Source organism: Scaptodrosophila lebanonensis, unplaced genomic scaffold (assembly GCF_003285725.1).
Source record: "Scaptodrosophila lebanonensis strain 11010-0011.00,11010-0021.00 unplaced genomic scaffold, SlebRS2 tig00000043-arrow-pilon, whole genome shotgun sequence".
Taxonomy (NCBI): domain Eukaryota; kingdom Metazoa; phylum Arthropoda; class Insecta; order Diptera; family Drosophilidae; genus Scaptodrosophila; species Scaptodrosophila lebanonensis.
Window position 1 is genome coordinate 9,747,158 of NW_022060545.1, and position 24,010 is coordinate 9,771,167.

The 24,010-nt window shown below is 39.0% G+C and overlaps 1 protein-coding gene across 1 annotated transcript; it reads left to right on the top strand.

Annotated features, from left to right (window-relative positions):
* The first annotated feature begins 21,869 nt into the window (after positions 1 to 21,869).
* On the top strand, positions 21,870 to 22,585 carry LOC115622430 (histidine-rich glycoprotein). Its single transcript, XM_030516371.1, has 2 exons — positions 21,870 to 21,875; positions 21,938 to 22,585. Exons 1-2 carry the CDS (start codon positions 21,870 to 21,872, stop codon positions 22,583 to 22,585), a joined length of 654 nt encoding a protein of 217 aa, XP_030372231.1.
* Positions 22,586 to 24,010: the final 1,425 nt, after the last annotated feature.

Genomic DNA, 24,010 nt, shown 5'->3' on the forward strand with positions numbered 1-24,010 from the left:
AGCCACTTCTACGAAATCACATCAAGAGCTGAGAGCCGAGCAGCTAGCCAGGCGGGCGGGCGTAACTCTTTATAGATGGCAAAGCGAGTGTTGTACGAGCATTTTATTTATTATATGTGGCACACACACACATACACATACATACATACACACACACATACACACACACGTATAGATACACACTTACAGCGGCCCGGTTGCTATGTAGATGTATCTTTTCCGCGGAAATCACAAAATACAACAAATTTCGAATAAAACCAACTCAGTGAGTGAGTGAGTGTGTGCGGCTGTTGTTAAAAAAAAGTAAAATAAAATAAAAATAAAAAAAAAACGAAATTATGCCGTGTCTTTCAAGTGCCCACGCCGCCACACCACTCGTACACTGCATTTGCTATGCGGTTTGGGCCTGTTCCCACAGCCATGGCCAACACCAACGCATGTGGGCCATATCTGAGATGCAACTGCAATTGTGATGCATGCATTTAGCTCCGACTCTGACTGTCTGACTGTGTCCCAATACTGGGGGACTGGCTGCTGATTGTGTTGTGGCTGCCGTTTCTCTTCCAGTCGCTGGTGAAAGGCGGGCGCGCATGCGCATCAAGTTTCGAGTCCTTGCCAATTGTCAATCATGCGCACATTTGCCATATTAAGGCGGCACTTAAATTATGGCCGATTTGAACGCTCGTTAAGCAATTATAGCGCGCCCGCGTCACAAATGCAACAACAGCAACAACAACAATAACAGCAACAGCAACATTAACAAAAACAATGAGCAACGTTCCTTGCGTACGTCAGACATTCAGCTGCAGCGATCAATCGGTTCTATAACTGCGCCTCCTGCTCTGAGCGGACTGCTAAAGATGATTTGGGCTTGTTAGTGCCACTGCCAATGCCAATACCAATGCCAAGGCCAACATGATGGATTGTGTGAATTTTGCGCATTAGTCGCATCGCGTCGCGTCATGCTGCAGGACAAAGCAAATGCCCCTCTCTGCACACACAATTCGCAATAATATACTAAACGCGTAGCGACTGCCCAGACTACTGACGGGTTCCATAGCAAGTTTTGTGTTAAATCATATCAAAAGTTTTGCCAATGTCTGTGCTCCACTGAAGATCCGTCCGACTGTCCGCTAACACTACACGATAAAAGTTATTCGATGAGACTGCTTTCAAAGAAAATGAACACATTTTGGAAAAAAGATTACGATTATCGAATGCAGTAGGGAGTCAATAAGAAGGATGGTATTATAAACAAAATATACAAAAAGCCTTCATAACTATTCATCAATGATTGTTGGAAATATAAAAATTTCCTATGATAGGAATGGCTAGAAAATGGTTATTGCTTTCCGCTAGAAAATGGTTTTAAAAAAAGAAAAAAGGTAGAAAAGCAGCCACAACTCCGCTATGAAACCCCACTAGAAATAGATAGAAAAACCGCCAGAAAATGGCCTTGAGACACTGCTAATATATAGCTATAAAACCAACTAAAATATGGATAGAAATCAGGTCAGGTTTCAAGAGCCCGAGACAACGCAGTTTTATTTCGCATTAAAAATATTCCTGGATAAACTACCAAGGAGTCAGAAATAGGCAGAAGGCACATCAACGGCAGACAAATGAGTGTTTATTTTAATATACTGTCGTGAAGCAATGCGTTTTGCTCAATACAAGAACACCAAGATTGCTTAAATTTCAGATTGTTCCATTAGGGTTGTACACGCATCTTTATACCACAGCTAGTTTCGGTTTTATTTCAGTTTATTTCAGTTTTTCCAGCTGGTCTACTTGCTGTTCATTTAAGTTAGCGTGTTACAGAAAAGGTTGCCAATCCAACACTTAAGACCCTCACATAAGAAGTCTCAGTGCAAAAAAATCGATCATCGAACTCTACAAATGTATAGTAGAGAATCAATAAGAAGAATGGTATTATGCGAATGAACAAACAGCCCCAAGAACACAATTATTAGTTATCAACCTTTTGCTTTTATGAAAAGAGAAAGTTTTCGTCTATAGCTTGTAGATTAGATTACAATTTTTTCTAGTCTGCTCAAAGTATGAAAAGTATTTATTTATTCATCAATATCCATTTTGTCCCTTTTAAAGAAATCCCCTCAGATATAATCCAGTTTCTTCCAATCCTCGAAGCATTCTGAAGTGGCCTTTTCGGTATGGCCATCGGCTCGTTCTTCGATTATATTTTATCTCATCAATTGTAGCAAACACATAGTGGTGTGCAAATGCAACCGATTAAAATATATGTGACTTGCATGCAATAAAATACTTGTATATATTTCTAAATGCCGCCTTCCTTCACACAACTATTGATCATACTTTTGCCTACGAGTGTGACTAACTGGTGAGCTAGCTGGCTGGCTGGCCGGCCTGGCTTCCTGTGGCAACGTGACACGCAAACTGTGGTTAGTTCGAGTTATTGTACAATAGTTAGATCGATCCATTCATTGCGCTTATTGCTGCTTGTAATTGCAATTGATCTTGATTATTATTGTCATGCCGTGTGCCCACTGGCTTTAGCCGCATCTTGTACTACGAGTATGTGCTTGTTGTTGCAGTTGTAGTGATAAATAAAATAATGTTTTTATTCAATTTGCAATGGGATTGGTCAGCCGAACACACACACACACACACACACCCAAGCACACACAAGCACACACATCCTTTCTCAATTGTGGTAATTGTTTGACTTGACATGGACAAGCTGCACACACATGTTTGCAATGCCATGTCGGATGCTACGTGCATCAATGCTGACCACTAACACCGATCCCCATACTACTCTAGCAGTCATTGCTGTTAGTAACGGCCCATTGATCATCATTGTTGGCAACCTGGGACAATGAGGTACAGACGGGGAGAGAGAGAAAGAGAGCGAGGGAGATCCTTGGCATGGGCCAAGTGGGCGTCTCGGTAAGCAGTCAGACAAGCAGACAGACAGGCAGGGAGGCAGGGAAGCAGAGAGGCAGGCACGGAGCTAAGGAGGTTCGAAGGAAGTCAGAGTAACATCAAAGTCAGGCAGCGATTTAATTGATATACAGCGCTGGATTATTGGACTTAAACTCGAAATTCACACAAGAGTTCATTAGAGTTGACGCTTGCCTTAAAACTGACACACGTTACGTTTTGTCATTTGGCCCGACTTTGCCGATGACTTCGACTTCAACTATGATGATCATGATGATGATGACGATGATGAGGACGATGATGAGGACGATGATGAGGACGATGATGAGGACGATGATGAGGACGACGGTGGCAGTGGCAGTGGCGTCGGCGGCGGCGTCTATGTTTTCTCGTTGCACGTTCGTATCTGGATGCCTGTCTGACTGTCTGGCTGTCTGTCTTGAACAAAATTGGGTCCCTAGTGCCGGGCAGGCCAACAATTTAGCGCAGCTAATAAGCAGCCGACGACGATTCGAACGACGACGACGACGACGACAACACTGCGACATTTAAAAGTCAGCGCTCAATCTGGCGATCGCTCGCGAATCAAACTAATCATTCAAAATTCAACACAGTCGAGCGAGTCGAAGTCGAGCTTTCAGTTCGGTTTGGCTCGGATCGGATCGGTTCGGTTCAACAGACTACCTTACTACTAGTATTCGTAAATGTGGCAGCCACTGGAATTGTCATCATTAGGAAAAGGCAAGCGGCTGTTCGAGTTGCCTGTCTGCCTGGCAGGCCGGCTGCTCATGCCGCTCACTTACTTACGGATACTTGCCTATTGGCCCATTTGGCTTTTGGCTAAATTTGATTTCTTCCTGTTTGCCGTCGGCTGCTTACCTGCCCGCCTATCTGCCCGCTTACCTGCCGACCTGCCTGCTGCCGCTTACCTTTGTGCGCGCAACGTCAAACGTTAGCGACAGTTTGTCAGATTATTATCTGATTGCATTGCCTCACTTTTGACTTTTTGAGCGGCACACTGTGTGTGCAAAAGAGCGCCAGCTAGCCACCAGCTAGCCGCCAACTAGCTACTATGTAGATACTATATATCCGTACCATTTACTTATACACATATTTGATGGGATTGTATTTATGGGCAGTGGCGTCGCATTCAGGCTCTTCGATCTATAAAAACGGTGACCCAGTTACAAATCATAGCAACTGCCCTACTTCTCGACCTATCCCCTAACTCATTTAAATAGGTTTCAGTGTTTTATTTCAGCTAATGACTATGGGAGAATTATGGCCAACATCTTGCAACCATTTTAAGGAACTACATCTCTATTAAGATCTGCAGCTACAGATTTGTTTGATGCTCCTTCCTATTCATATAAAATCAAGTCTGTGCAAGCGGTAAAGCCTAACTTAATACCTGCTTTTGGTAGTCTGCTATTGTTTTTATTATATTTCCAATCAGAACTAGAAGAAAACGACGTAAAGTGGAAGACAGGTGAAGACAGGCTTGACTAAACTTGTTAAAATGTTATCTTAAGTTATTCTTTTTAATCTACGCAATGGCAATAACAAGTACTTTATAGCACTAGTAGTAACCCAAATAAATTGAAAACCAAAAGAGCCCAATAGCTATTCGTCCTGACATAAATAATGAATAAAATGAAAAAAGTTAAATGTAGTTCATACTAAGAAAATAAATGATAATAATATTAGCTCCTGCAAACTGGTCAAAACAGGAACTCCAGTAAGCACGTTTCACAGATATCCTCTGCACAGACATTTTCGAATGCTTGAGAGCTTATATATTTGAGAATGAAAGTAAGATGCGAAAACTACACTTAGGCACTGTTTTACAGAACAAAGGCCAGCTTTACTTGAAGAAGGGGATGATTATGAAAATCATCTTCTAAAATCAACATACTTCTTCTGAAAACATACAAGTATAAAAGCTTCTGACTCATCATAGAAAGGTTTAAATATCTCCTGCTATGATTACTTCCCAGGTAACAAATATGTACGAGTATGTCCTGCGATAGCCCCATTCCCTGCCAAATTGTTTCGATATCTCCAAAATCACAATAATGCTCATCTTCAGCAGCTGCTACGCCTCTGCTGATGCGCCGCTACTGTCAATGCTGCGCCTGCGCCTGCGACTACGACTGCGACTGCGATTGCTGTCAAGCGATTGTTTTGCTCCCGCGCATGCGCGCGGCTCTTCAAACGAAATCACATCGAACGTCGTCGTCGTCGTCGTTGTCGTGGTCGTGGTCGTCGTCGGTCGTCGAACGTCTTCGTAGTCTTCGGCATCGTCGGCGTCGTTGCGCATGCGCGTGATCAAAGTTGTTGATCTGTGGTCATGTCTTTGGTGGCGAGGCCGAGTCAGTCCGATTGCTTTCGTTTTAGGGCTTTTCAATACAACACACAACTTACCTGCCTACAATTTTATTTGTATACATATGTCCATACACTATATACTATACATATATTCCTTTGTAGTATGCATTACCTGCATTGGTATGAGTGCCTTTTCGGCTTTACGAGCTTTGTGCTTGTCGCCAATTCGAGTGAATTTTGAACGCCTGAGACAATGGCACAGCGTCCGTTGTTTTATGTGGGTGGCTTGCTCGAATTTCAGTTCGAAGTTCCAAAGCATTGCCGACCAGCTTGGAAACATCTTTTTTTGGTAACACTGTTACCCTTGTTTCTTCTGGCCTTTTTATTTGGTGCGGCCTTTGCGACATTGCCGCTTGCTTTTGTTTTAAGTATGGCGATAATCGTAAAATTAAATCACAGTCGTTTATGAGCCACACACACACACACACACACATTATCAGATGTGTCTTTACTCGTTTAGAAATGCTTTTCTTTCAAGGCGCGCGCACCTAGCAAGTAAAAACTAAAAAAATGAATAAAATGAACGGCCTGGCGACCTCTTTTGTTTGACTAAATTTGTCAACGTGTATTTTGGCTCGTAAAATATGTTTTCAAAAATTTTACGATGCCGCAACAGACAGGGCTCTGTACATACTTTATCACCGCCGACGTCGCCGGAATCGTAGTTATATAGTCAGAGAAACTGCCACCGGTTTTTCTTGTCGGTTTTATGCCTACTTGTTGCCGCTATTACTTGTATTATACGTATTGCTGTTGCTATTGGTGTTGTTGTTCTGGTCATTTGTGTAGGTCAGCTTCCGCTCCACATACAATACTCGTGCTCGTAGCGCTCGATTTTCCCTTTTAATTAAATTTTAATAACAAGCCGAGACAACGAATGGCGTTTAGCACTTGCCTGCAAAACTTTCTAAGTGTTTGCCTGTGGCTCCTTGTGGCTCAGCCCCGGACTTTACACATTATTTTTTATTTTGTGGGTACAGTGAAGACTGCCATATTGATCATATTTGCTAGAAAGCGGAAATTTAGATGAGAACAGAGCCAGGCATTGAGCTAAGAACGTTCTCTCCATTCTTTTGAATACAACATTTTCATTTTCAGATTTGGTTATTTGTAGATTTGTTAATTGAACTGAAAGGTGCTCTTGGTTCTATCCTAAAATGGAAATCCACGGTAGTGGATAGTGATTCAAAATTGATTTAATTTTTATCAATTTTTTCCTAACATCTGTTGTCGCTGTTTTCAGATCTCTAAAAAAAGATATACTAAAATATACGATAACAGTTGAATTTTCAGATTTGGTCATTTGTAGATTTGTTAATTGACCCGGTTCTATCCTAGAATGGAAATGGGGATCGTGCTAGTGATTTAAAATTCATTTAAATTTCAACCATTTTTTCTTACAACGGATATTTTCTGATATTATAAATATTATTACCCACTGTTTTAATTGATTCTAAAATTAATGATAATTTTTAATTCAATTATATCTGTACTATTCATATTTGTATAATATTATAAAAAACTGTATTGCAGATGCAAATTATTAATTTGTTCTACTATACATATCTATTAATATTGATTTGTCCGTTTCGATGGAAATCCCATTGAAAAGGTTTTACTGTAATTTGTTTTATTTGCTTGCATTTTATTGTGGTCGGCGTTGTTGCCTTTTTGGCTGCTTCTGCTGCTGCGGCTGCTGCTGCAAGACAATGGCGGCCCGCCGCTTTGATCTGCCTGACTTGTAGGTGAGTTGCAAGGTTCGAATCCCTGCGATGGCAGTAGCCACCGTAGCCACTAGCACCACCACCGCCACCGCCATCATCGACAAAAATCCACAAAAGGTTTATTATTTATTGTTGCAGCTACCAAGCGACAAGTGGTTTGTGGCGCAGCTGCAGTTGCACGCGCTCCTTGCCACATGCCCCATGCTGCATGCTGCATGTTCGGGCTACCGTGTGCGCCTCTGCAGAAATCTCTGCGCACTGAAACGTAACAACAGCGACGCGCGGACAAAACGCTTTACAAAACGTTCGTTTTAGGCAGCAACGACAACAACTACAACAACAACAACAACAACAACTTTAGCAGCAGCAGCAACAACAACAACAAAAATGTACGAGTAGCCAGCCACGTTCAAAATAATATAAATGCACTCAAAAATGCCAAAATGCCCGCAAACAAAATAAATAAAAATGTTATTGATATTTAGCGAGCGGGACGCAGCAACAGCACATGAATGGGAATGGGAATGGACATGGACGTGCAATTGGAGCGGTGGCTAAACAAGGGGTGTGGTGGCGGTAAGGGGGGCCAAGGAACTGCCTGCAACATGAGGCAAAGACGTCGCGCGTGCTGCACTTGCCGCTTACTAACTTTTGGCTCTCTACCTGACCACGACACTTGCGGCCATTGAAGCGAGCTTCGACTTTTTTATTTTGGTTTTTTTGCTACTTTTATGGCGCCCGTTAAGCTTATTCGGTCTTTGTCTATGATTTAGTTTATAAACATTTAGACAAACACACACACACACACACACACCGACACACACAAGGCGGTCGCTTTGTTTAATGCGCATGCGGAATTCAGGTAGTAATTTTCTTTATTTTAATGCGCATGTATGCCCGGACATAACTATTTGGCTTCTCTAATCAATTCTTGGCGCCCAAGGGCATCCATTCCGGCATACAAATGATTTACGTGCGCCATTTAGCGTAGTTTTTGTAGCAATTAGTGTACAGCAGTTAATACCTTTATTAGACATGGAAATACTTAAATAAGTGGAGTCTGCTTGGGTGCGGTCCAACTCTTCAGGGAGTTCTGAGCTTTGCTGCGATTCGGATTAGCATGCCGAAGGGCACAAAGCATTTGCAGTAATAGGATCGATCGGGCAAAATCTATTGCAGGGAAAAAATTATTTAGAAAAACTCCCAGGTGATACCAAGTCGATCCTATATATGTAGCTCCGGAATCTCTAAATTATCATGTTAAACATTGTAATGCTTTTAAAATTGTTTTTTCGGTTTATCGACGTGACTTGAAGCAGAATCTGAGCTAGAAATTGAGGAACTTTTGATTTTAGTGAATTTGAATCCCATTAATCCCATTTTTAATTATTAAAATTATTAAAGTAAAAAATTATTTAGAAAAACTCCCAGGTGATACCAAGTCGATCCTATATATGTAGCTCCGGAAGTTCAAAATTATCATGTTAAACATTGTAATGCTTTTAAAATTGTTTTATTCGGTTTATCGACGTGACTTGAAGCAGAATCTGAGCTAGAAATTGAGGAACTTTTGATTTTAGTGAATTTGAATCCCATTAATCAGATTTTTAATTATTAAAATTATTAAAGTATGTTGTATATTTAGAAAACAGATAAAGTTATAGAGGAAGTCTCGATTTATCAAAATATGAAAAAGTTCTTATGATTATTAGCATCCAGCTTCGGCGGTCGTCAGCAATATGAGTGTGGTTCAAAAATAATACTGCAATATAATAAGTATTAGGTAATGTTAAAATTCTAAAATCTCTTGTTATTTAATTATTTCGCTTGCCTGCAGGAGAGGGGATAATAGAGCGAACAGAAGGAAAAGGCACAGAAAGCTAGATCGTCTACGAAGGTCAATTTTCCCGCTGGTCTAAAACGGTGCATATATGTATGTATACATGTGTAGATATGCAACCAGAACCTAATTCATTATACCACTGCTACTACTACGTTCTGTCATCAGCAATATCAAGCGGAATTTTAATTTAAAATTTACGATTCTTAAATTGATAGTGGAAAACAAGTGGCCTGCAGTGTGCAGCGTAGATCTGGTAAATTAATATACATATGTATATATACATATGTACATTAAAACATATGCAGACTTTTTTTACCGCTATGCAGCTCACGCGCTTTCGCATTACGAATTGAAAGCTCTCTCAGAGAGGCGCAGTAATAAAAATGTGGTGGATTACTTACCGCTGGTGGATCCACGTCAAAAAGAGAGAGGTTGGGAGAAGGCATTGCAAATTGCGGTAAGTCACCCTTCCTCTTGTTTTTTGTTAGTACTAATCGTAACGCTACTGCGTTTTTCTTCATTTTTCTATTGCGCACTATAACATACTGAACGTATATTTTATATAAACAAAGAAACGACTTAAATGATATTAACGAAAACAAAACAACAAAAAAATTAATTATTAGCTTTTTAGGGGTCATGCTTTTTGGGAGGGTTAGGTGTCACAACAAAATAAAATAAACGCCGCACATCAAGCATTATTTTCGGGGCCAACATTTTTATAATTTTGCTCCACTAAGTCATTTTGCCGGGGAATCACTGTCGTCATTTAACCCGTCTCTTAACACTTAACACAAAAAAAAAAAAAAAAAACAGTTGGCTCTGGACAAAAATAATCAAACGCGGCGCCTTTCGATCTTAGAGCGCGGCGGAGAACTGGCACCCATGTCCGTTTAGAGATTGCAGCGACGCAGAGCTTTTTGAGCAATTTGAATATAAGAGAGCCCTTGTCTTAGCAAAATAATAAATTGAGGTACGCATACTTGTATAACGCTTTATCCGCTTTATACAAATTTTGCGCCTAGTTGGTGACCGAATACAATTTAACGGTACGATTTCCTTCTTTTATTTATAAAGGTTTATGTGGTCCCAAAGTTCAGATTCAGCTACGAGAAAAGGTGAGCTCCATTTCTCCTTTCTTCCGTCCTTGAGAGCGAGTGTCAATACAATCAATCACATTAGAATGACATTATTATATTACTATATTACGATAAATCCTATATACCTACATAGATATGGCAAATGAATTTCGGAAGGGAGGAGGTACTTTCTTTGCCTTCTTCTGGGCTTCTCAAGAAATTAATCTTTCGATATACGAGAACAAGCGACCTAAAAACTATTGCCTTTTTCCCAACAAATGATATTTACTCGTATGTAGTTTTTTATCCATAATCATTGCTGCCTCAGAGTCTGAGGGCCTTCTAATATCTTGTTGAACGTAACTTCTTCAGCAGTATAGTATATATACTCAAATATAATGTAAACTTAATTGGTAGCCAGAGAGCTGGTTGAATACAACTATTAGAATTGCATCAGCAATGAAACTCAGTTCGAAATTATATCATGAGACAATAATATAAAAGGTACAGTATACTGACAATCTTTAGGTAGAACAACAGATGAAACGATAAGGTATATAATTTCCAAACTTGAAAGCAGCCTCAGTTTAAGAACCATCATCAGCTTAACCATCATACCTTCTTCATAATGACAGCTTTTTGAAAGTTTTCAGTTCAGATTCCACTCTACTATCAGAATAAGATCAACAACAGCCCCAATAACAAATTTGAGAAGAGGGAAAAATACACAAATACCTTCATTAGGCGACCATTTAAAGTGCCTAACATGGCCAAGACAACAAACAAATTTGCACCTGTTTCGATTCCCATTCCCATTTCCACGTTCAATCCAATTGGTGGGTGTTGTCCGCTGATCGTTTTTGGATGCCAATCAGCATTTATCAGCAATACTATACAAGTATAGTATATACAAAGCGCACGAGTTACAAATTCACGGCTACAACAACAACAACAACAAGAACCACAGCAACAATGTAACTACAATATCGGCAGACAATATAATGCTGCATCTTTTGTGCGCCGCCTTAACTGTCAACGACGATTAAATACACATTTGCATAAATTAGCCAAAGACTTGTGAGCAAAGGTGAAAATTGAGAGCCAAAGAGGGCAAAAAAAAAGAAGAAAAAAAAACAGGCACAAGCATAAAGAAAAGAAATCAAATCAAATGAAATGCGTTGAAATAAAATGCCGTAAGAAATGTTGCGCCGCTTCAAACGCACAGCAACAGCAACAGCAACTACAACAACAACAATGATACCATCGAGGCATTGTTATACGCCCGCTAGCGGTCTCTGAATTGTCGGTTGGACGGCGACGGCAGCAGCTGTCACATAATTCCGCTATAAATTCTTATTGAGTTTGGACTAGCTGTTGATTTCAACACCTTCTTAAGCCCGTTCGCCCGATAAAGCCCCAACGCCAGCCACAGTCCCAACCACAGTCCCAACCACAGTGCCAACCACAGTGCCAACCACAGTCCGAACCACAGCTCCGGCGATGCAAGAAAAGCTTTCAGATCGGCTCGAGGCGCTCATCGAGCGACCGCACTCCTACGCTCTTAAATGCTGGCGCGCATATAAACTGCTTGTAATATGTGGCTATTAATTTAAAATTACAGTTTTACAAGTTGTTGTTGCTATTTCTCTTGTTATTGCTGTTGCCGCAGAGTAACGAAAAATTAATGACAGACGCACAGATTTATAAGCAAACGGCCTGAATGCACAGCCTCCAAATAATAAAAAAAAAAAAAGAAAAATAATATATATGCATAAAAATGCATAGCAGGCGGGCATAAAAGCAACAGGCGCAACAGTTAAAGGTCCACATATACTGACTTACATATGTATATACATACATACTCGTATATACATACAGACAGACAAACATATGCGACAATGCGCCGTCCGTTTGCTATACAAACGAAACTACATCCACTTAGATATTGGCCTTTGATAAGCGCGCCCGCAATCGTCAGAAGGGTCAGGGTTGGGCAGCGGTTCGGGGGCAGCCACCGACTGCATTCTTTCGACAATTTCAATTCGTACACTGTTACCAACAAAGTATATATTTCAGCTCCAGATTTATTCCAAGCTCTATCAGGTGATATGGAAGTTGGCACAAACTAAATAGCTGATTTTTAGGGACATTTTATATACAAGTACATTCCAGTGAACTATAACACCTGATTGGGAACAGGAAATAGTTTAGAAAACTCACTGAATTTTCAGACTTATGCTATTTTTACTAGCTTTTTCATTTATCTGAAATTCAGAATTATAATCTCAGCATATTTTTTTCACTTCTAGATTGAAGATTAAGCGCTTAATGTGGAATATTTTTTGTTGAAAATTGTTAAACAAACGTTAACTTTTAAACTATATTTTTAGCCATCATCTGTTAAATGTTTTAAACATCATAAGAAACCTTTTAAAATTTAAATTATGTAAATTATATTTCTAGCAAAAAAATTCTCTTTTTCCTTAAATATTTTTTAATCAAGGAAAAAAATTTGTTATCAAAGCGTTGGTGAAATTTGTAAATTTTTTCTATTTTATAACAAGTTTTTAAGAATTTGAAAATATTCATTCTGCTTCGCACTTAAAGATTAAAATTTTTTCGATCGTCGTTATAGTAAAAAACTAACTAAAAAAGCGTGCGAAATATTTGATAATCCAGATCTTGGGCATAGGAACAATTTAAATTTTCTTGTCTCTGCCGATTGAGAGCTCCAATCAATTAAGCTTCAAAATATAAAATTAGTTTATTCATAAAAAATGTGCATACTTCAACAGACAAGGTATAGTTGTATACAAATCGATCGACAGTCATCTTTCAACACTAAATCCGACCTCAATTCTTACACATGTGGGTGAAATGTGTTTTCTCTCAGTGTAGGCATGCCTGCTTGTAGTCACATCTTTGACAAAACACAGCCAAACATACGCTTAAAAATGCATTTACAGTTAAACTCAATCAATTTCAATCGATTTCATTCATGGGCCCTCAACTAATTTATGTGTTTGTCGCCAGGCGTTGACACAAAATGGTTGGAAGCGAGCGCCGACCACAGACGGGCGGACAGACAGACAGTCAAGCCATAGTTGTAGGGGTGCGAGTAAGTGAGGGACAGAGGCTGGCCTGAACACATCCTGTGTGCCATCTTATCACAGGCATTAAAAATCCTTTTGCTTAAGTTGCATTTTATGGCCTGCTTCTTCATGGTGGCACTACCGACTGGCCAACTGGCCGCCTGGCCGATTGCCTCAGCATCCTTGTGTACCTGTGCGTGGGAACGCCTTTGCTGACTTCGATAAGGCGCTACTCCGTTTTATGTGCCAGTTGTGGGCAGTCGAGCCGCAAGGTAATTAAACGTCGCTATGCAATCATAATTTTACAGTCGAGCTTCCCCGGGGACAAATTTTTAACTGTAGCTACCTATTTTGGCTCTTTCGTTATTGTTTTGTACCATAAGAGGATTGTTTTTGGGAAAATGTTTGTATGTGGATGGATAGACAATACATTTCAATATTAATATGAATATGTATTTTGCTTATCAAATCACTTCACCAATATTACTCCTTTAGAGTTTTTAACTTATTGGGTTTTACAAGTATGACAAAAATATTTTTTAATTTCTGTTCACAGTAAACAGACGTACTTTTTATTTATTTATGTCGACATAGAAATAGAATACATGTACTATATAAAAATTATATAAAAAACCTTACAAGCTAAGAAAGCTTTCGACACATGACATTGATATTAGACATTTGTGAGTGGCTATTTATTATTTATTTATTTATTTATCGTCGAAAGTTGATATCACAAATATTGTGAGTGGTAGTTTTACTTTCGCAACTAAGTTTCTTACCTATTCAATTGGTATATTTTAAAAACCAAGATTTTGAATTTTCTAATGGAAACATGCATTTGTTTTTTCAGTCAGATTTAATTGAAGTAATGAAGTAAAATTATATTTTTATATAAATGTTGAACTATTGTAAATCGGAATAGTAAAGGTATCCTGACTTAATTTAAGTTTACAGATACCATAATAGTGTTGGAATCTATTATTTCTATTAAATAAAGATATTAATATTTCACTAAATTACGATTTATAGAATAGTTGCAAAATGGAATTCAAATAAGAAAAGTGTTTTGCCAACTCTGTTCAGAGTTTGAATTTAAATTATAAATAAAGTCTATGTGCTTCATAGGTCGTCCATTAGAGACCGTTTCCTCTCGAAATTCCTTCCATGGAACATACACTGCACAATTTAATGGGCTCGCTCGGCATTGCAGTTTGTCAATGCGGAATCGTTGCACAACTGGCCGCTGACCCGCTATCGAAATTGGCCAATTGGCTGTCGATTTGCCAATTGCTGCTGCAGATAATTTAGAGTTAGCTTAAGCGTTTCCACAGTTCCCTCCCCTAGTCGGCCGCCTATACTTGTAGTATAGTATGTATATGCTTTAGAGCATGTCGGCAGCCTGTGATGATGAGCCAAGCATTTCAATTGGCGCGCTGCTGTGCGGCTCGTTCTATGAAATTAGCACCTGTCCTGTGGTCGGTCTGTGCGTCTGTCTATTTGAAATTCCGCAAAATCATTATGCTATATAGTACTATATCGGCAATGAGAGCTCACACATACGCAGAGGCACACTCTAATAGAGCAATAGCTGGATAGCTGCTGTGGCTATGGCATTGGCTTTGTTCGAGTAATAACTCCTTCAACCGATCGCGTAGATCAATTGCTGCCGCTATCGCTGGCATTGGAGGCCAGGCATGGCATGAAAATTGCATGCTTTCTATTTCAGATGAAATCAACTGACAATGGCCAAGAGTTGAGAACAACACCACGCCACGCCACGCCACTCGTGGCATAATATACTTGAATTGAGTTCGCGGGCTATTGTTCTCTGCCGGCGGTTGCCGACTGACGAACTTCCGCGCAGGCGCAAACAGCGCTTTGTGAAATATTATTAAAAACAACAACAAGAACAACAGTAACAACAGCAACAATAGTAGCAACTTCTGCTGCAACTTTTGAGCTCTCAATCGAGCGTTACAATTTTCACAATCTGGCTGCGATTGGACATGCAGTCGGGCCAGGCTTATTGGATTGGGTTGCTTGGTTCGTTGTTGCATAAGCTGCAGGCATCGATACAGATACAGATACCAACAGGCAGACACACATGAGCTTATGCTGCATATATGTATGTATGTATATATATATATGTACACGATCATGTATGAAGATCAGACGGCGACTCCAACTCAATCGGCGTTGCCGCCACATTTCGCGAAATCACACGACGATGGCGCACTGATCTTTGCCGACTTTGCCAGACCGTTCAAGGTGTCTGAGTTGGAGTCGGAGTCCAAGACTGACTTGAATCTGTAGCTTGGTATGTGTGCATGTGTGTGTGTGTGTGTGTGTGTGTGTGCATTAAGACAATTTATAGCCGCTAATGTGCGAGCAAAGCCCACCACACAATTGCAGGCAAAAGTAGCTTCCGTTCCGTATCATTTGTCTATTTAGTCGCGCTGGCACATGCGCCAATCGCCTTGTCTTGCTTTTCCGATTAACTTTTTGTTGAACTTCATTACCTGACGAAATTGTAACGACAGAGACTACTGCTCTACCGCTGTGTAATTTGTATGGGAACCCACAGTAGGCACATATCACAGAAAATGATTAAAAAAATCGAAAGCAATGCACACTATACAATAATACTGCTGTGCATGCTCCCCCTTTGAGTTACAACTTACAAGAGTTTACAAGAGTTGATTAACTTCTCGGGAAATGCGGATCGGCACAGCGGCCTTGGAAGAACTTATGCGAGAAGTAATACAATCTTTAAACTCGAAGCTAAAAACTAACGAAAGCTGAAAGCAACTTAACTTACTCTTCATTGATCACACATTGCAAAGAAATTAGTCTTAGCGAAAAAGGTTTTAAATGGTGAATTAAGCTAAGACCGGACATCTGGCTACAACAAATAATTGTTTTAAAAGCTAGCTATTACAGGTCTGCTATTGAAAGAAAAGTTATTCAAGATCGTGGATTACTATACATGTATGACTGTATATGTATAATATAGTGATCTTTATCGATCTATGTTTTTTATAAGAATGTGCGTAAATGTTTTTTTTTAATGAAAAGTACCATTAGAGGAACTTTTTAGCAACAAAATTAGAATGAATTTGGCTATGAAATAGAAAAGGGTACTCAGTTTTAAGGGATATTCATGTATAAAGCTTCTACCTCCTATTCCGAATCTTAGTACTGAGGGTTGAGGATATAAAATGTTTTCATAATTTTCTTTCTGTTCTAACCTTATAATTATTAATTTTCGATCTTTCTAGGACGTTTTGTTTTAATAATTTCTGGACATTTAGTAGACGTATGGTGTTTGGCTAAGTTTTTTAAGGGGGTTACAAAGAATCTTAAAAATTAGGTCTCGACAATTTATGGAATCGACATCAAGTTATAAAATTATACCGAAGTTGGTCATTTGTATTTTTTTTTTTTTTTGCCCAGAATAAATTTTAAAGCATTTTACTGAAAGCATTTTACTGATTTGACTCTTCTTCTCCCAAAAGGTTTAGAAAATTGTCCACAATTCTTAAACTCTAGATCAATAGGATATATTATCTAATTATCAAGATTATCTTCATTAAGAAGATAACTTCGAAATAACTTTTTTAATACATATATTAATATTTTAAAATTTTAAATTACTTAAACTCATCACAGCTCAGCTACGAGTTTTTAAAAGAAACCTATAATTTATTTTAATTTTAAGCTATTTAACTTACAAGTTTTATGAAGTTGGCCAAGATTTTGTTTAATACTCGTACAGTTACAATCAAATCAAACCGAATGCTCTTCCTTAGCATCTGTTCGCACTTAATCGCTTTCAGTTTATTCTTTTGGCCAATCGGAATACATCTCTAACCCAAATTTATATTCATATTTTAGCCAAAGACGGGTTATTAATTGCAGCCAAATTTTTTACTTTTCTTCTCCCAAAAGGTTTTGAAAATTTTAAGCTGTAGATCAATCGCTAGATAGATTAGATGGATTATCAAATTATCAAGATTATCTTCATTAAGAAGATAACTTCGAAATAACTTTTTTAATACAAATATTAATATTTTAAAATTTTAAATTACTTAAACTCATCACAGCTCAGCTACGAGTTTTTAAAAGAAACCTATAATTTATTTTAATTTTAAGCTATTTAACTTACAAGTTTTATGAAGTTGGCCAAGATTTTGTTTAATACTCGTACAGTTACAATCAAATCAAACCGAATGCTCTTCCTTAGCATCTGTTCGCACTTAATCGCTTTCAGTTTATTCTTTTGGCCAATCGGAATACATCTCTAACCCAAATTTATATTCATATTTTAGCCAAAGACGGGTTATTAATTGCAGCCAAATTTTTCTTGCCGCTGATTTGTGGGCTGAAAGAATGTATTTCATGTTAGCTGCCCACAATGGCCGGCATAAATAAATGCACCCTCAACCCACTCGGACCGCCATTGCCGCCGCGCCGGCCGCATCCTTCAGCCCAGTTGCAGACGATGGGGGCAGGCGTTGTTGTTGACATGTTGCCGTCGTTGTTGTCGCCGGTGCCTCAACAGTTGCTGTTGTTGTTGTCGTTGTTGTTTTTGTTGTTGCTGCTGCTGTCACTGCTGCTGGCATTAAATTAGTTGTTGGCAGCGGGCCGCCGCTAATGCATCCCACCCCGCCCCCAACCGTTCGCTAACGATGCACTCAATTACAAACATGCGCCGCTGCCGTCATTTTTGTGTAAATAAATTAAAATTCATTTTTGTTTTTTTTGCGTTTTCTATACCCTTCACCTTGAACGAAGGGGTATATTGTGTTTGTTAGCACGAGTGAGAGTCTGCTATTCTATAAACGAGTAGCATTGGGATCCTCAAATTTCTGCTGAATGTTTTAATTACTAAATACTATTAATTATTGATTAGAGATTTGTTGTAGTATTCCAGATCTATTTTGATGATGAATCTTAATTTCAAAGTTATCAAGGAATGAATATTTTAATAATATAGCCTAAGCATAATGATGACTTATTGTTGTTGTTTTCTGAGAATTTATTTAGCTTGATGAAGATATAGGAATAGATTTGCCTCAGAATATGTCTGCTTGCATATCGAAAAATGAAAATGTTATTGATTTTGTGAATAGCTTCACAATTCGGAGTCGTTATTAAAAATTATTGTAACTTTTCTATACATTTTTATCTTCAAATTTGTCCTGTAAAATATTTGGCTATATACTAAAGTAAATAAAAAAGAAAAATGTTTATGTCTGTTATAAATATATTTTTAGGCATACCTGTTCTTTCGATATCATATATTAAAATTAAAGTTAAATTTGAGAGCCCCATTCCAAACGAAAATAAATTAGAAAATAAACCTCTAATTATTCAGTCTCCCACTAAACATCCTTAATTAAAGGAGTAAATACTTATAAAACATTTGGATACAACATTTTCTCCTTTTAAACCCATTTTCATTTCATTGGAAACCACGGTTAAGAAGGCTTTTATGATAATGCCAACGTGTTAATCATAAAATAGTTATTCGAACAATCAGTCCCTTAGTGCAAATAATCTGTTGGATTCAAAGTTCTCGACAATTTTGAAAAATAAGTGTTTTTTTTGGTGAGAAAGCAGGGGGCATAGCTTCGCTGTAGCCGCAGATAACTATTTAGATTGTTGTTTTCATTTTATCTGCTCTCTATATTCACTCTCTTTGTCTGGCTGGTTTATGTAAATTTTTTGCTGCTCCGACAGTACAAGTACAACAACAATTTGCATACTGAATAGCGCTGCGAGTTGACGCCGCTGTTGTTGCCACGTCTAATTACAAAATATCTGTGCTTGCTGCTGTTGCTGTTGTTGTTGTTGTGTGCAACACGCCTCTCTAGATACTTTTTGTTAATTGGCTGCTCAGCTGCTGCTACTACTGCTGCTGCTGTGGTTGCAGGTGTAAGTCGTCGCTCACAATCAATTCCAAAAGTGCGCCAAAAAAGAATTGTCTCAAGAGTCGGGCGGGCCGAAATGCAAAATTCATAGCAAGTGTTACAAAATTTGTCAGGCGAACAAATTGCGTTTGCGCTTCCACGAAATAAACACCACGGAAAATGTAAAACAAAAATCAAATACTACTACGACTCTAACTAAAAACAAATTCGCACTCGAATTTGGCAGCCGACACATGTGACAGGCCGCGTGGGCAACGCGCAGCACGTTGCTGGCATTTTAAACATACATGTATACTCGTAGTATATGCATATATACGCGATATTTGTATATATAGTATAGTAGAGTTGGGTATTGGTAACGTGCAGGTCGCTTTGTCGCTCACTTCTTTTTAAGTTCGGCGGCGACCCATTAGATATTTCTGGCACGTTTGTAGTTATGCATGTTTTTGTTTTTTTCTCTGGGTGGAAGTTTGTAGTCTGTTGCATGGGGTGTTGGCGTTGTCCGCCCAAAGCTATTCGTGGTACTTCCACTTCCCCCTCCACCCGGCGGCTGAGCTGCTTTTACGCATACAATGTCGCTCATTAGCGCTAGCGTTTAATTGGCCAAATTATTATGTAATTAGCCAAACGTCACAGTGTTCGGCAACTGACCCACTTAATGGCCGCCAATGCAGCTCAGTTTTCTAGTTGAAGGTAAGTGCTGCAACTGAATTATGATTATTTTCCAATAATTTATTTATCGAACGTGTCTGCATGCATTGCCTTTTCATTAGCAGTGGGTCAAGTGGGCGGAAGTTGCAGCTGATTGGCTTGTCTGTATGTTGTGTATGTGTATGTGTGTGTGTGTGTCTGCGAGTTGAATGAGTTATTAGTTTTATTAGCCATATTAACAGATATGCTAATCAGTTAGATTGTTGGTTGAGGCCACCTTAAAACTGTTTGTTGAGTCAGATCCTTCGATAAGGATATGGTTTTGTGCTATTTTATCCAAATGTATTGCTGTCAATTAATTGTAAATTTGCATTAATATTCTAATTACATTCGAGCTGTGCTGGGGCTTGTTGAAACATTGTATGTTATAGTTCACAACTTGTAATCTACTATATAATAGCTGATTCAGGCCTGCTTCACTTTACTAAAGCAACTCAAGCCGATATAAAAAGTTTCACTTACTTATTGTTCTCGTTGGGTTACTGGATCTTGGCCGTCCCGTTGACCTTCAACATAATCGAATAACGATCATCAACAACATTCATATTAATGGTACCTTAAGCGTACACCCCTCGTAAGCGGATACTTTTCCTAGAACATTATTTTTGGTTTACTTTTTAGAGCAAGTTCGTCTCTCATGGCAGGACACTCTCTTGACCGGACACAGACACTTTTTTGTGAAAAATTCTACATAAAGCCTCTCTTGGCTGCACGCGAACCGCTTGAAAACGGACTTCGACATGTATAGATGCACACAATTTTAGAAAAAAGCTCCCTTGACAGAACGTGTACTCTTCAAATGCATAAAAAATATTTCTAGTGATACTATTCATTAAGTTCGATTATCCGTATTTTTACCTTTTGTTTTATTTCTAATTACTTCTCTCTACTCATGTAATCTACTACAAGATTTTTATAAAATATCCTATAACTTCAGCTCTTTGTGCGCATATTATTGTTATAATTAAATAATTGCATAATGCTGTTTTCTATGATCAAACTAATGGCAGTGCTTGGACAAATATTCCTATATTGACCAAACAAAATTGTATAGATATACAAATTCACAAATAGCTTAGTTTTATTAAAAAAAAAAAAAATCGCAATTAATTTCATTGGCAATTTATTTGCTTGCAGGTATTCTACAATTGCAAACTATAGTTTTGATTTGCAAATTCTTAAATCAATATCAGATGCGGCCATATTTGTAGAACAATTAATGGGAATATTGTATTGCATATTGACATATACTCTATAGACATATCAACGGAAGTCCAAATGCGGCAAGTCATTGCCATTTTAACACTTCCCACTTTCCCAGAATTGGTGCGTGTGAACAAATACACCCACAACTCTTATTTTTAACACTTTCGTGCAAAAATCTTGCACTTCACACAGCTCGCTATTCTCCAATTATTAATATTTTTTTTTTTTTGGGGGTTCTTTTGTTGTTGTTGGGTTTTTTCGAATTCCCCATAGATACGTGATGTATGTTTTGTATGCGAATTGCAAATATTTTGTTAGTATTTCGCAGATTCGTGCATATGAGTTTTATAAACTCTATGTTGGTCAACAATATTCAAATACTTTCTCCCCTTCTGCCGATTGCCAAATGCATTGAACTCGTAATTGTTATTGTAATTGTAATTGTAAGTGCAATGTAATCGGGAGGGGACTAACCCAAATTCAAATGCGGCTCATTAGGTTGGTGGGCATGCGGTGTGCCATAAAATTATGACACGACCAGCGCAATGAGGCCTAGAAAAGGTTTATTGACTGGCCGCACACTCTTTACATAATTGAGTGAGTGTGTGTGAGTGTAGTGGGCTCTTTGGGGCTCCCACTGCCTTTCAAATGTGACGTTCGTCCAAGTGGGAGCTCATTGGATATGCCGATCAGGCCACAAACTGCTGGCTGACCAACACATATCACTTTCATTGCTTTGGCGCTGAAATTTTTGATTGGGGACTTCAACGTTTGACACGTTGTGTTGGCCAACATGCAATTGTCGGAATTTGTCGAATTTGTCGAATCTGCCGAATTTGCAGGGCTTTAAAAGTGCGTGGGCTTGCCAGTTTAGAGCACAGTCGAACACAGCCCGGAGTCGAAGCAGCAAGTGTCGTTTTAAACTTTTTGGATACATACAAGCAACTAAGCGCGAAATCTCTACAATGAAGGTAAGTCCAGTTGGGGCTTCGGGAAGACAAATTCCCATTCACATTTCTTGCTTCCTTGGCAGTTCCTGATCTGCACTTTGGCCGTGCTGGGCGCTGCACAGGCGGGTTTGTTGCCACATGTGGACCATCACGATCAATTCGATCATCACGACTTGCATCACGACTTCGTGGACGCCGATGTGCATCACTCGGATGGCATACATTTGGGCCACTCCTCGGCAGTGGTCATTGATGGAGCCGAGCATCCGCATCCTGTCTACCATCACCACGATGAGCATGTCGGCCATTTGGATGTGCATCATACGGATGTGCATGCCCCAGCGGCCAAGATTGTCCACCACGACGCCATCCATCAAGTGGAGCCGGTGCATCACGTGACCAAGGTGGTGCATCACGAGCCCCACCACTTCCTGCACTACACCAATCCCGTGGTCGATCACCATGTGGTTCATCACAATGCCCACGTCGATGAACATGTCCATGCCGCCGATTTGCATCACAGCGATCTCCACCATGGCTATGGCCATGGCTATGTGCACCATCATTCGGCCCCTCTGGTGCACCACCATCATCACAGTCATGCCGCTTTAGTCCATAAGGTGTATCCCGCTCATCTGGACACGCACAGCCCTGCGAACATCTTGGCCTTTGCCAAGCACCATCTGCACGGCAAATACGGCAAAGTGAGAATCACTGAGACGCATTATTAAGAGATTTCCCCATCCATATACACTATACACACAATCCATCCATCCATCATATCCAATGCTGCATTAAGAACGACGCCGCTTTCATTGCTAATTTATTGAGCATACGCCGCGTGGCCCGCGCACATTTATATTTACTCTTTAGTTTCGTACTCGAATAAATTACGAGCGATTTTTTATTCAAAACCAAACAGTTTTGCATTTAAAAAGTAATACAACATCGTTTTCAATTTGGCGCTTCTGTTTCGTAATGGACTAGCAACAATCCTGGCAATACCAGCGCTAATCGTCTTAGTATTTGTTCCGTGGCAAGGAATCAAGCAAAAATATAACTGCCAAATGGTGAATAATCAATCATTGAAAAAAAAAAGTGATCAATATAAATAGCAAACAATAAGGGAATTGCGTGAATTTCAAAATGCGGCTGAAGTGAAAGAAATTGAAAATCATTATTTAGGGAGATAGAAAAACATACGGAAAAGGTGTGATCAAAAATAGTTCTAGTTTTTAAAGCACTTCCTTGTATATTTTATATAAAACGTATATATCTTAACTAGCCTTGCAATAATTGCATAAGGAACAGAAATCCTTCTGAGCTAATTGGGCATAGAGAATGGTTTGTTTTTACTTGAATTATCATATATATTTCCGAGTAAAATATAATGCATGCTATATTGATGAGAATTTCAGCATTTTTATAAATTACTTAAAACCTGAGAAACTTTTTTGATTTATTAATTTTAACTATTATTTCCATTTAATATTTTCCAAATGCCCAACTGCCTACGCTTTGCACAATTGTTTTTGCGTTTTTAGTTCAGATTATAAATATCTTTTTCATCTACTGTCAACATTTTTACTCTAAAAACGTCACCTTTTAACCATTTCCGTGGACTTCTCTGACCACACACCTCTGTGAGTTTGCCTGAAGGGACTGACTGATAAATCTACACCCAAAGAGTTGAAGACTTCTCATTTTTCTTAAGCATTCTAACTAGCTTTTCATTGGAATTTGGTTCGCTCCTTTATTAACTTAATTTTTTTTTCAGTTAATTGTTTTAAGATGTGGTTTTATTTTGGTCTATTCATGCCTTTCACAACTTCCGGTGCATCGTCCAATTGAATAGTCTTTAAGAATTAGTAATTGCCAGCAATTTTCCAACCAAATAATTGATTAGAATTCGGAACGGGAACAGGCCGGGAAGTAAGCCTCTGCTTCATTATTCCATCATGCCAACACGCCATCAATGCGTCACTCACAGCCTTCAACGACGACGTCTAGGGGGAACCAAAACTCTCCGGCCACAATTTATCATATTCTGGTGCTGCTGGTGCTGTTGTTGTTGTTGGTGTTGTTTCTGGCGTTGTTGCCGCTGCTCGCGCTATTCGCGAGCCAAAGTAATTTACTTGCAATTTAAAGATAAACAG